General features: G+C 43.9%; 1 protein-coding gene across 2 annotated transcripts; it reads left to right on the forward strand.

The window, feature by feature from the left end:
• Positions 1–6: 6 nt before the first annotated feature.
• KLRG1 (killer cell lectin like receptor G1) lies at positions 7–12,784 on the forward strand. 2 transcript variants are annotated; one of them, XM_008634893.2, is made up of 5 exons: positions 7–3,138; positions 8,250–8,342; positions 9,024–9,175; positions 11,068–11,168; positions 12,126–12,784. In XM_008634893.2, exons 1-5 carry the CDS (start codon positions 3,021–3,023, stop codon positions 12,235–12,237), a joined length of 576 nt encoding a protein of 191 aa, XP_008633115.1. In that variant the 5' UTR covers positions 7–3,020; the 3' UTR covers positions 12,238–12,784. The 2 variants fall into 2 exon arrangements, with proteins under 2 accessions (XP_008633115.1, XP_017591347.1); XM_017735858.1 differs by having other exon boundaries at positions 7–194.
• Positions 12,785–13,490: the final 706 nt, after the last annotated feature.

Below are 13,490 nucleotides of genomic sequence, written 5' to 3' on the forward strand. Positions count from 1 at the left end.
TGGCTTGTGTTGAACGAGCAAGGGGTCTCGAGCACTTCACAAAACTGCTTTGTGGCCTTGATCCTTCGGATATTGTCCCCACTTTGTGTCTCTTTAGTGGATTTTCCCCATGTTTTGTTATACTTTGAAATAAAGGTGCCTCCACCAGCTCATGCAAGTTTTGCCACTTGAGGAATTTCAGGTCCAGGATACAGGTTGGTGTGCTTCAGCATCTTGGATGTCATTAATAAAGCTGTAAATTATTTGAGTGGCCTGTTCAAAGGACATCTCTCTCCTTATGATGTGCTCCCAGAGAGTCCACTTTCCAGAGGTCTGTTACTGGAAGGGACAGATGTTGTTTGCCAGAGTTCTGAGGCTTTTGCATCCTCTAGTTAAGAAAGAAATGTTGTATTTAGTGAGTTTACCAACATGCTGGAGAAGGCACTTGTTTGAGAGAAATCTGGGAGGTTTCCTCATGGTACGCTGCTTCAGTAGTGAAGAACTGGGGAAAAAGTGCTGCTGGCTCCTGGAAAACTGATTAGTTTAGTCCTGCTGTGATTCCATACTGACAGTATGGCACAGCTGCAGAAGTCAAATTTATTTATTCACACTTAGCTAATAACTGAGAGTTGCCCTCACACCTTCTACAGTGAGATCCCTCCCTCTCTACTTACTGTCCAAAGAACTCAAATTATTGCCGGTATTAGAAAAAAAGAAGTGGTAAACCCCATTAAAACAGAGCTCTTCATTCTTTCTCACCTGCTTTCACTTCTCCAGTTCCTCGCAAATAGTGCTGTCTTTGTGGTCACTCTGGGCCGGCAGGCAGCCTGGGCACTTAAAAAGTGGTAAAATTGGCAGGAGATGGGAAAGACACCTTTATTCCAAAATATGACAGGACATACTGGAGAGAATCTACCAAAGAGGTGCAAAGTGGGGACAAAATAAGATCTGGACACTTACGCTGTGTCTGAATCCTGTTAAATTACTTTTCAGCTATACAGATTATATTCCCAGCTAAACTCTCCTTGTGAGTGTAGCAATTCTCTCTCTCTGAGTTTGAGACTGCTCTTTAGGCTTCTCTATTATTCATTCAAAGCATTTAGGAGAGGTTTTCTTCCTCTTGTCTTGCTCTGCTGTTTTCTGCCTTCCCCTTCCTTTCAAGCACATACTCCCTATGTTGCTGTCCTACCAGGCCCTACCCAGGACTGGAAGGAATCTTGTGGATGCAATATGCTGCACTTAAAGGCAAATGAAGAAATTTGCAGAAATACCCAATCCCTTCCCAGACATGTGCACTGTAACAAATTGGCCACTCTGTGTCAGATAAGCATCCTCCCATGCAATCATTTCTCAAATTTAGAACACGTTACCAGAAGGGGGAACAATCATCCCTGTTGGAGGTAGCAATCATCCTAACTCCTTTGTCCAGCATGCCCAAACAATTACTGGAAATTAACTGTACTGTATGGTCAGGTGTCAACCTGAGCCTGACAAACATCCCCATGAAATGGAAGGGATCAGAATGTGGATTAAAACAAAAACCAGCCAACCATGCAGCTAAGAGGTTTCTTGGGGTGCTGGAAGCATCAGTACTCCCCACCATAAAGTCACAGAATCTTTTAAATTGTAAAAGATCCTTAAGATCCTTGAGTTCAATTATTAACCTGACCCTGCCAAGCCCAGCACTGAGCCACATCCCTAAGCTCCACATCTGCATATTTTTAAAATATTTTCAGGGATGGTGACTCAACCACTTCCCTGTGCAACCTGTCCCAGTGCTTGATAACCCTTTTGTTGAAGAAATTTTTGCCAATTTCCAATCTAAACCTCCCCTGGTACAACTTGAACTATTCTTATCAATGGTCAGTACTTCAAAAGAAAAGTAGTCTTTCCTGCTGTTGCTGACCATGGAATCACTAAATGATTGAGTTGGGGAGGGACCTTTCAAGGTCATCTGGTCCAATCCCCTGCTCAAGCCAGGGATACCAGGCTACCTATAGCCTGGCCCACCTACAGCCATGGACTGTGTCCAGGCAACTCTCCATTGAGGGACACCCCACAAGCTCTCTGGCCAACCTCTGTCAGTGTTCAGTCACTCACAGTAAAAAGGTGTTTCCTCATGTTCAGAGGCAACACCTTCTGTCTTTCAGTTTGTGCCCATGGCCTCTTGTCCTGTCACTGGGGCACCACTGAAGTGTTTGACTCTTCTTGTACCATCCCTTCAGGTATTTATATACATTAATTGGATCCTAACCAACAAGTCTTTTCTCCAGGCCAAACAGTCCCAGATCTCTCAGTCTTTCCCCCCAGGACAGAAGGTCTGGTCCCTTTATCCTCTCTGTACCCCTTTGGTAGATTCTCCTCAGTATGTCCATGTCTCCCTTGCCCTCTTGATGCTGTTGAGATGTTGAGTCAGAGGGACTCGAGGCATGCCAGCTCTCCATGCCTGCCTTGTGTCTTAAGCACATTCACACCAGTATTGGGTGTAGACAGAGTTCCCAGTCCAAAGTGGAAGTGTCCGAAGCTCACAAGATTTCCTTTTCAAACCTGTGCTGTCCACCTCTACTTCCATTTTGACAGCAGTTGGGCTGCCAGTTTGCTGTAGCCATTGCTTGACCCATGTTTCACCTTGTACTCTCACTATTCACCTTTTCTACCTTGTGCTGTCACTGTCCCACTGCTTCTGCCCTGACGGGAGCTCCTCAGAGCATCATGAATCCTGCAAGTTACTGCATCAGTCTAACCACACCCTCTTGCATTGGCAACAATTAGAATACCCCTGAACTTTGTTATTAATCACCTTTTCCATTAGCACCAGTTTGTCAGACATCCTCCATCAGGTTAGAAAATGAAAGCTGCTGCAGTTCCACTGCTCCATTCTGTTGTGAATTTGGTTATCTTCAGCAGCTGGAGATAGAGGTTGCAGCTTCACATTTCTTGTCTTCTGAATATAGCGTCAGGTTTCCTGTTTCACAGGCGTTGAGCCCTGTTGATCAACAGCCTGATCGAAACATCTTGTGGTGCACACTCCTTGCTTTGGCATGGAGGGAAGCAGATCAGAAGTTTCTGCAGCTGATGAGAGCGAGGAAGTAACATATACTTCTGTCAAATTCTCTCAGACGCCTCCGCCAAGGGCCAAAGCTGCACAGGGAAAAAGAGGTGAGCAAAGATGGATGAGGTAGGTCAACAGAAATTTTTACTTTGAGTGGAAGCAAGATCTAACAGAAACACTCTGAACTGGCCACTGATTCTGAGTGCCAGCTTTGAGAGCTGTTGCTTTGGTTCTAAAATTATCGTGAATATTTTAATGTGATGAAAGCTGATGAGTTAGAGACCCAGCATTTTTCCCCTCCGTCTCACCGACCTCCTTCAGTGTCTACTCCTGGGCACTCAACCCAGGCATCCTTTTCTTCAAAACAGATTTAAAGTTGTCTGCTTGTCAGCAGTAAGAAGTTGTGAGCAATAGTTCTTTGAAGGGCACGCAAGATGCGAATACAGATAAATTAGAGGCGTATGCTAATCAGAGATCAGAGACAGAGAAAGCATATGAGATCATCCAGCCTCTCTCCTGTGGGGCTATGCAGGATTCTTTTGTGATACATTTTTTCCTGTTTTCTGTGTTCTAGTGTTACATACCTCCCAGTGAGCAAATTTTCAGCTTTTGCTGTGAAACAGTTCTTCAGAGCACTTTAGTATCAGGAAGATTTTCTTAGTGCTTTCCTTAATTTTTTTCTTTCCTTATTTCATCTTCGTTACCCTTGATTAGGCCTGCAAATGTCACATGGAACAATTCCTCTGGCTGCTTAGTTGAGAAACACCACCTTCAAAGAGTAAAACTTTGCATTGGTGATCAATCTTTGTAAATATTTCCTTCATGCAAAATGGTGGAGGGGTTGGAACTAGATGATCTTAGGGTCCTTTCCAACCCAAACCATTCTATGATTCTATGATTCTATGAAATGTCAGTGTGCTTTAGATGAGTTGTGTTGCATTGGCTGCAACACTAATGGTTGCCCTTAAATTTTCTGAGCTGTTACAGAAAAGGGGACTCTCATTGTGGGATACGAGATTTCTATGCCCTGATCAGAATAATTTCTTATACCTGTGGTGTTTCCTGCTGCCTGGTCACTTGCTTCACTATGGAAACAAAGCCAGCACAGAAACCCCCAAGTTCCTATCTGGTATTTACACTCAATCTGTTTGGATGGCAGTCTTGCTTTTGCACATATTTTCATTAGAAATTATGTTTTCTGTCACATCAGAAAACACAGTGACATCCTTTCATTCCTGCCATTCCTGTTCACCCCCATCCTATTGAAAGGGGATTACCCTATGCCCTCTTAAGATGTTTGCATTTTTCTTTTTAACATCTCTCCACATTCTTTTATGGACCCTCATCTTTTTGAGCTATGGTCAGAGAGCCTAAAATAAGGAAGCTGAAATTTGAACACACTTTTTGTGCATATTATTTATTTCTCAGTTCTTTTGGTCTTTTGAAGATCTTTATGTTCATCTCTCTCCCTTCCTCCATCACTTCTGAGAAATGTGCTCTCAGGTATTTCTCCTCTGTTCAAATGCACACCCTTGCTTGTGAGAGATTGGTTACGTGAAAAGGGACATATAGATTCAGGATATACAGATTCTTTGCAGCTTACTGATTTGAGAAGCTGGCTACGTGAGAACAGGCACATAGACCCTTGCAGCTAGCTGAGCAAGGTCTCATAAGACAATGCACCACACATCCTGTGTAACAACTGAAGTTACAGAATATTACATGTATCTTGCTCAGTAACTGAACCACTATTGAGTCTTACTGCTGAACTATGGGTTTATTTGCAGAGCCAGCAAGGTTAGGTTTTGGAAGTATAAACAATAGACTTCTATGGTTAGAAGGCCAGGGAAAAAGGCAGAACTGCTGACCACGAAAGGGGGTCTAAGGAGGGGTTTAGAATCAGCTTAGTCGACGTGAACCACTTAGAATGCGCCGTTACGAGTATGCATAAAGCCTATTATTGTTAGTATATAAGGAGTTCTGGTGCAATCAATAAATCGGATTCCTGTTGATCACTCATACTGAGCGTCTGGGTTTCCCCTCTATCGCGACACTTGCTGACTTTGTAGGCACAGTATCATGGGTGTGTAGATCAGTCCTCTGGTCAAACCAACAGGTTTTGGTGCTTATGGACTCCTTGAAAACAGAGTTGCCCTGGTTGTTTCTTCTGTTTGGCTTCCAGAGAGCCTTAGATGTGCTGCACTACCAGAATGCCAGTACAGCAGTAACTTTAAGACAGTGTTAGCCTGTGTAATGTGCTTAGAGTAACAGCAATAACCAGGTCTGTGCCACAGCCAAGAACAGAATCCTTGTTTCTCAAATTCTCCTCCTTGGCTCTAGGTAGTTGTGCTGCTTCCACACTGAGGTAGGCAGGAGCTGAGGGGAGCTATTTGGGACAGTGCCATGACATTCTTCAGATTGTCCTAGATGAGTTGAATTGTAAAATGCTAACAGCTTTCAGTTTTTGAACTGAATATGGATTCACAAACCTAAAAATATTTGGTCTTGTTGCTTGCAAATGAATGGAGAGTATCAGAGTAATTTCCCCAGAGCACTGAGAGACCTAATGGGTGTTTTGTACACAGCAAGTGGTAACACTGGATATTTACATTAAATGTCCACCAGTCCTCTTCCCCCCTTGGATAGACTCTTCCACAGTTCCTCAGACAACTACATGGAAATATTTCTGGATGCTCCAGTCAGATTTTCCTCCTGTTTCAAACTCAACTTAGATACTTCTCCCATCCACTCCTACAAGAGCTTCACGTGTAGTTCGGGGGCTGTTGAACCTGTTTTAAAAAGTGTGAACTGCAGGGACTCCTTTTGCAGCAGGTAAAACTCCTGATTTGTGAAATACTTTATTCCACTTCTCTGTTTTCCCACTTCACTTCGTTATTTTTTTCCTTCCAAAATTATCTAATACCATATTTTTTTCATTTTTACGAACTTCAGTGACTCTCCCACTGCTGGGGTTGTGGAGGTGCCCTGGATTTTGTTTTGATGATGAGTCACTCCCTTTTTTCTGCAGTTGGTTTGAAACAATAGAGAGTGAACTGCTCTATTCATTGCCAGGGGGGACCAGCTCCGTGCCCGGTGCTGACATTTAAGGATTAACTGTTTCACAGACTGCCATCCCGGTTGCCTTGTCCTGGCAGTAGTTTTTCCTAAAATGTAACGCTGATCTGAAGGATGCAGGAGACAGCTTCTTCAGAGAGTCAAGAGAGGAAGGAAAACAAAAGCATAAATGCGATCTCAAACCAGGATTTATGTTCCATCAGATGTTTATCCCCTTTTGCCAAGTTTTCAGTTGTAATCTGAAGAGAAAAATCTCCACCCTACTCCTTAACCTCGGGCTGACTTCATTCTCTTGAGGCCTAATCTGATGACAAAACCCAAGCTGCCAGGGATACAAACAAGAGGAATAGAGAGCAGAGTCAAGTTTAAGTTCCAGACCCAGTCCAAGTCCTTCAGTTCTCCTGTTGCCCCTTTGTGTGAAGCTAAGGAGTAGGTTGTAACTGAAAAGTCTTTCTGTATTTTGCCTCTGAAAAATGATGGGGTTTTGTTATTGAGTAATGATTAAAAAAAATAAGAAATGTTACTTTTTAAACTATGTTTGGGACAGCTAGAAGATCCTACAAGCCTCAGGAAACGTGAGAAAACCTCTATCTTAGAAAAGATCTTTGTACCAGAAGAATGATGCTTACAACAAAGCTCACTCATGATCTCCCTTGTTACCTTAGAAACTTCTAGCTAAAACTGCAGGCCTAAATGTGTTGCTATAAATGAGAAAATGACCTTAACATTAGTGAGCCTGCAAACTGCTCAAGGTAAAAAGAAATTAATTTTTATTAATTTACTGATCTGGTCTACTTTCTGCGTTTGGACAAAGCTTCTATTGTTTAAAGGATGCATTCTTGTTTTTAAGTCCCTTCCCCTTCTGTTTTAGCACTGGCTTTCTTTGTCTTTCTCACAATATTCTTCATATATGATTTGTTTTCAACCTCCACCAAGAGATTAAATGTGTTTCTTTGGGTCCCGTGACATGACCAAGAGAGAAGCACCTCAAATTTCATGAGGTCCATGGGGACTTTGCTGCTAGATTTGGGTAGAAGGCTCTGGAACATCACAAGAGCAGGATGTGGTACATAAGTTAGCTGCACATTTACTGCTTCTTAGAAAGTGCTGTTGTCTGTGCAGCTATTGTACTGAGATTAATAAAACAAGAAAACCAAACTCCCCTGGAGCTCATCCGTGCCAGTAAGTGTCATTCTCTCCTCTGTCTGTGAAAGAGGAGATTTTAGTGCTGAGATTTCAAATGTTTTATGCAAAGTGAATGCCTCTCAGGTGAAACACAGCTCCAGGAGATGACAATTGAAAAGCAACATGTAACCTGGAGGTTAACATGTTGTGCTGTACATAAGCAGATCTCTACAGGCCAGTCCTGACCAGCCCTTTGAAAGGGAGCTGTGCTGGGCTACAGTGGAAGTTGCCCCAAGGACTCACCCTCTGCTACTAGCAGCCAGTGAACAGCAAACAATGGTGGTGAAAGTGTGAAGGGACAGATGTCCCAAGGTCTTCAAGGCTGGCTCTCCCATCCTGCCACCAGACCATGAAAGATGAAGATGTAGGACTGATTTGGGATTATCCTGGGAAGATGTAGCATGACCATGTGTGAACAGGTCATGTGAACCTGAACAGCCTGTGAACAGGATGCTGAGATTAAACCTATTGTTGTTGCTGGGAGAGCTAGGGGAAAAGCTTTGGATTTATTTTTACATGTAAGCTGGAACATGGTGGCTGTAGCAATGCAGCTCTGAGTTTCCACCCCAAGCTTCAGTGCTGAGGCAGGAGTGGATTTGTTGGGAGGCTCCTGCCAGCACAAGGTGCCACATGGTGCCTAGGTGGCTCCAGCTAACCTGTGGCAGGGGCAGAGCTGTGGCTGATGTGAAGACAGGTACCCCCTGGGAAGCTCAGGCAGGGACCGATGGCCCCAAACCCAGCTGAAATGGGGCCCTGGGCTAAAGGGCAGGGGCACGGGGAGGCCCCAGTTTGGCTGGGCAGGGACAGTGATGTCAGCCACGTGCAGAGTGTAGACAGACACGATATTCTAACTAGTGCAGTTCCTTGTGGAAATGCCAAGGACACAAGCAAACCACGTAAAACCACAGTCAGTTTTCATGTGCCTTCTGTTCACTATGGTTTCTTTTCTCTTTTACAGCTCCCCATCTGTGGTCAGCAGTTCTGAAGGGCTTGGTCATAGGCTTTGGGACACTGAGCATCTCCCTGGCGATTGCTTTGATTTGGAAGATGAGTAAGTGCACAATGGGCTGCTGAGAATGAGCAACCAACAGCAAAGGACCAGCGACACATCTAACCCCAGGAACTCCATTATATGGAGTTAAAACCAGAAGCTATTCTAGGTTTCTACCAGCCTTATGTACCCACTGCCTATCCAGAATATTTTGAAGAATATATTCCTCACGCAGGCTCCAGGCAACCCATTTCAGATCCTGTAGCAAGGAACAGTTAAACACATTGAAAAGCCTTTTTAGACTTGCCTGGTAAAGATTGTGGTAAACTGTAGAACAAACAGGTCTGTAATATATTTGCATGCATGCAGAAGGTGCTAGACCATGTGGAGGAGCTTACTGTTTGCTGCTTAAAATCCATTCAGCTAAGGTGGGATGTGATCACACCATACCCACAGAGTGTGATCTGTTTTCAGATAGACAGTTTTAGTTATTGGGTATCTGAGTGGTTCAGCGGAAACCTGGGGGGCAGGGTAGGTGTGTGCATGCTTGCACCAGCATCAGAGTGCACGTGACTATTGTAAGATTTCGAAATTACACTGGTTTTTTTCAGAATCTTGTCCTGACTTGAGCTTCCTGCATTTTAACTGTCCAAAAGAGTTGGTTCTCAGGAAGTCCTTGCTGACAAGTGTTTCTGTTGGTTAATGGTAGTGAAGAGTACGAGTACTTTGACTTCTTTACAGGTGACTGCCACCCACACTGCCCTCAACAGTGGGTGGCCTACAGAGGGAGCTGCTACTCCTTCTCCACTGCGAAGAAGGACTGGAATTCCAGCCAGGAATCCTGCAGGGCACAAGGAGCTCACCTCCTGGTGATCAGTGATACCTGGGAAATGGTAATGGTTTTCTTTGGCTTTGAGGATCTCCCATTTCCTTGCAGATACCTAAGTGACTGACATACAAGCAGTGCTGTCCCTTCAGCAATATTTTGGTTTTAAAGGAGAGGAAGGATTTACAACTGTGATGTTATACATCACAAAGTTTGCAGGAAGCAGAGAAGCAAAGGGGAGAAGGGAGAGATGAGGGTCACTGTCAGGTACTCAGAATCATCCTGTGAAGGATGGTAGGAGACAGCCTTCTCCACTGCTCCTCTCCACCTCCCCTCCTATTCCCAATAAGGCCGATATGAATGATTACAGGAAACGACCGTGCCACTGAGCAGTCATTGTACTCATTGCCTGCAAACCGATACCTCCCTACTCTCAAGGAATTCTTTCTTTGCAAAAGCGATGCTTCTCCTCCCTGTGACTGCTCCAGCTCCTCCTGCTCCTCCTGCTCAGTGACCCATGCCATTCCCTGTGTTCATGCTTAGATATTTCATTCTCAGTCTCTTTTCAATGCTTACTTCCTCTGTCTGTCAAAGTACCTCAGCTGTGCTGGTGAAATAAGGAACCATGTGTTCCACTGCAGGTGCTCTCTGGGGGCAGGGGCATGTATGGTCACTAGAGAAATGGGTAGTGCTGGTTACTGGGGCGCTGAGGCACATCTGGTTAAGTAGAGCAGAAACCTTGATCCAGTTTTGCTCAAGCCAGGGCTTATTAGCTCAGGTCCAATGAACGTGGACAGCTTCCAGTCCCTGGACAGAAGTTGCATTGTATGATGTTCTCTGGGGGATTACAAAGCCAGGTCTCTGCTTGATTGGGAGTATGTACCAGGCTCTCACATTTGCTTTGACAAATCCTGACTCCTTAAGAAATAGGCATCTTCCCCAGATTACCTGTTTCTCTGCATGACAAAAGCCTTCCTGCTCCTGCTGCTTTCTTACTATCATCTCTGCTACTAGAGTGTTACCCATTATCCCTGCTCAGACTCACCCATCTAAACAAGACTTTCCTAGCTATCCATGCCTTGTACTGCAAAGGCTGTGATTGCTCGACTTCCAAGTGCCAGAGAAGCCCAGTCACCTTCAAACCACCAGCAACACTCCAGTGATTCCTCAAGCTGTTCCTATTCCCACAACTCTACCAAGCCAGCTTTGTTAGTATTTCTCTGTGAAGATGTCTTCTCTGAAGCTTTGTTTATGGCAGCAGGAGATAAGGATGGAGCACAGCCATACTCCTGAAAGCTTGCTGTTCTTTGGTTACCTCTCCTGGCTTTGTCTTTTTTGTGGGGAGGAGGGTTGGGGATGGGGAATTTACTTCAGGACCGAGTTTCTGTTGCAGGCTTCACCTTTTAATAATACTCAGAAGTTAAAAGTTAGCTAAAAGGAAATGAACATTAAAAGCATATAGGAGGAAAATGTGTATACAATTTAAAGAGCCTTCATACTGTGTTTGTTACACAGATCTGTCAGTGCCTGCACTTCCTGCCCTACCCTACCCTGTCCTGCCCTTCCCTTCCCTGATTTTACCTTTAATTGTTAATACTTCATATTAGCTTGCTAGTTAGCTGTATTAGTAGAGTGTTAATATTAATATTAATAGCATATCTTCCTAAAGAAAGCTCTATGCAGGAAACTCCAGGAGACTGGGATGCAGTTCATAGAATCATAGAATCAGTCATAGAATCATAAAATCATAGAATATGCAGAATTGGAAGGGACCCATCAGGATCATCGAGTCCAACTCCTGGCTTTGTCATTACAAGGTGTGGGGAAGTAGTATTGTCAGTCACTTAAGGAACAGTGAGGTGAGGGGGTGTATCTTGCCCTCTGTTTTCTTTACTTATCCTTACTTCCATTTTCAGGCTTGCTTTCATTAGTCACTTTGTAATTCATCATCATTTCTAGGATCTGTTCAAGCATATTCAAGCAGAATGTTTCTGGGTTGGACTGAGGAACAGTACAGGCACTGGATGGATTTGGGAGGATGGCTCTATGTTCAGTGTCAAGTGAGTTTCATTCTGTTTTAAAAACAATACTGCTTATTCAGATTGCCTGGTGTTCCAGAACACCCAGAGTTCCTCCTCCAGATGTCAGGAGCTTTCTTTCTGGGCAGATTTTCTTCTTCCTGTCACCTGTACTGCACTAAGCTCAGCACAGTTTACTTTTTACTGCCCTGCAACTTGTAAGGGCATATACCTGTGAAAAGCAGGTCAAGTGTTAGTATCTCTCTCTCTCTACTTCCCTCCAGCTGCTCAGACCAAGGACTTTATTTACCTGCGCCAGCACAGATGCTTGGTCAGAAAGGCATATGGCTTTACTGGGTTTAGCCACCTTGCACCCACTCTGTTGAATGCTGGTGTCACGGGTGCAAGGACCCAGCCCTTTGCTGCCCTACTAGTGCCAACCTAAGTCAGAACCTTAATTTCATCTCAGTCTTTACTTGGACAAAACTCAGTGTTTTGCAAGAGGGAAAACATGTTTTTATCCAGTGACTTTGCCTGGCCCTTTTCTTTTTATGGCAGTTAAGGCAATGAGTTAGTTTCTAAAGCCTCTCCAGCAAGGAAAACTTGCCCAAGATCTCACTGTCAACAGGTCAGTACACTTGGCTTAATTCCCTGAATAAATCCAGCTTTCTGTTCTTACAAACTCCTTGAAGGCAATGATCATTCCGTGAAACTTTCACCACTGCCACTTACATGCTGGTGGATATCACTGCCACTGCAGGGTATTGTGTCTATGTTTGGTTCTGATTTGGGTTCTATGATGGCAAAATTATTTAGTTGTAGCAGGTAGATAGGTTCTTTGGTATACATTTTATTTTCTAACAGCTGTCTTTTGGAGGTCAGGTTGTTTCTCTTCCTCTGGGCTACACCCTTCAAAATCAGATGTTTTTAATTTCTTGTCTCCAGGAGACAACATCAGTATTTTCTTTCATTCTCACTGCTGTTCCATGTCTCTTACAGGGTCCTCTCTAACAGCCGTGTGCAAAACTGTGCTGTCCTGATGAAAGATCAGTTTCATGCCTCCAGCTGTGAAGTTCCTACTCCATGGATCTGTGAGAAATTGCTTAGATAAATCCCATGTGCTTTTTCATCTCACAACGACCTCATCAGTGGTATGAGTTGATCATTATCCTGCAAACTGAAGCTTCACACAAGAGCAAAGTGTTTTACAAGGACAGGTTTGTTCCCATGAGGGTGAATTACGCTCAGCAGTAGATCTATTCTCAGTCCACAAGTGTTGGATTACTGCTGTTTGGGACCAGACGAGACCTGGGACATATTCCCTGGCCTCGTCTTTCCCTTATTTGTCCTATAAGGGCAAACAAAAGCTTTGTCACAAGGGGTGTCTTCAGATCTCTGAGGGGGACCTAGTAATTTTCCTTGAATTTTGAGCATCAGATTTCATTTCCATTCCCTGCATTTCCATTGTCTGGTATCAGAAGGACTGGGAAAATGAAGCCTGCTGTTCACTGACAGAAACATATAAATAGATATGGCTGCTCCCAGTGGCAGCCTCTGCTTTTGCATCTCGGGGGTATGAGTGGGAGAGAAGAGGGTGAAATGAAACTATAGCTTCTGTAAATCCAGCAGTGAAAATAAATCTCCAGGACTGCACTGGACCAAAAGTGTGTACCTGTGCTCTTTCTTCTCTCTGTTGGAGGAATTAGGCAGGTTTAACCAAGCTAGTCAAGAGACTGGACTTCAGGTGTCAAAGGAATACAGCTAATTCTGTGTAATTATTTAATCCACCAAGATCCTGTCTTCCTCCCTACCTCTGCTTTTTTATACTGCAGATAGAGGAAGCAGTGGACAAACCCTTAATACAATGATCTTTCAGCTCAAGTAGAGCAGAGACAGTCTCAGAGTTTGAACACCATAAAAACACAGTATGAATAACAAAGTGAATATTTGGGAGCACTGTGTTTAGGTCTGGGCTTCTTAGTACAAGAGAGGCATGGGCATACTGGGGAGTCCAACACAGGGCCACAAAGATGATGAAAGGAACATCTCCCCTATGAGGAGAGACTGAGACAGCTGGGATGGTTTAAAACAGAGAAGGCTGAAGAGAGATCTTATTCTTGCAATCATAGAAGCACAATAACCAACTTTAGCATTTCAATTCAGACTACATATATTTGCTTCATATTTTTATTATAATTGCAGGAAATCCTTGCCAGCTGCCAGTGGCATTATCTTCCATCTGCTTAAAAGGATGCTACACACGAAGGTGTCAAGGCAGATAAAGACAAAATTCCAGATCTTAGCATACTTAGTTAAGTGGATGTCTGCTGAGCCTCATACAGAGTTCACTGAGATGAGGGTCTC

Source organism: Corvus brachyrhynchos, unplaced genomic scaffold (genome assembly GCF_000691975.1).
Source record: "Corvus brachyrhynchos isolate BGI_N302 unplaced genomic scaffold, ASM69197v1 scaffold44, whole genome shotgun sequence".
NCBI lineage: Eukaryota > Metazoa > Chordata > Aves > Passeriformes > Corvidae > Corvus > Corvus brachyrhynchos.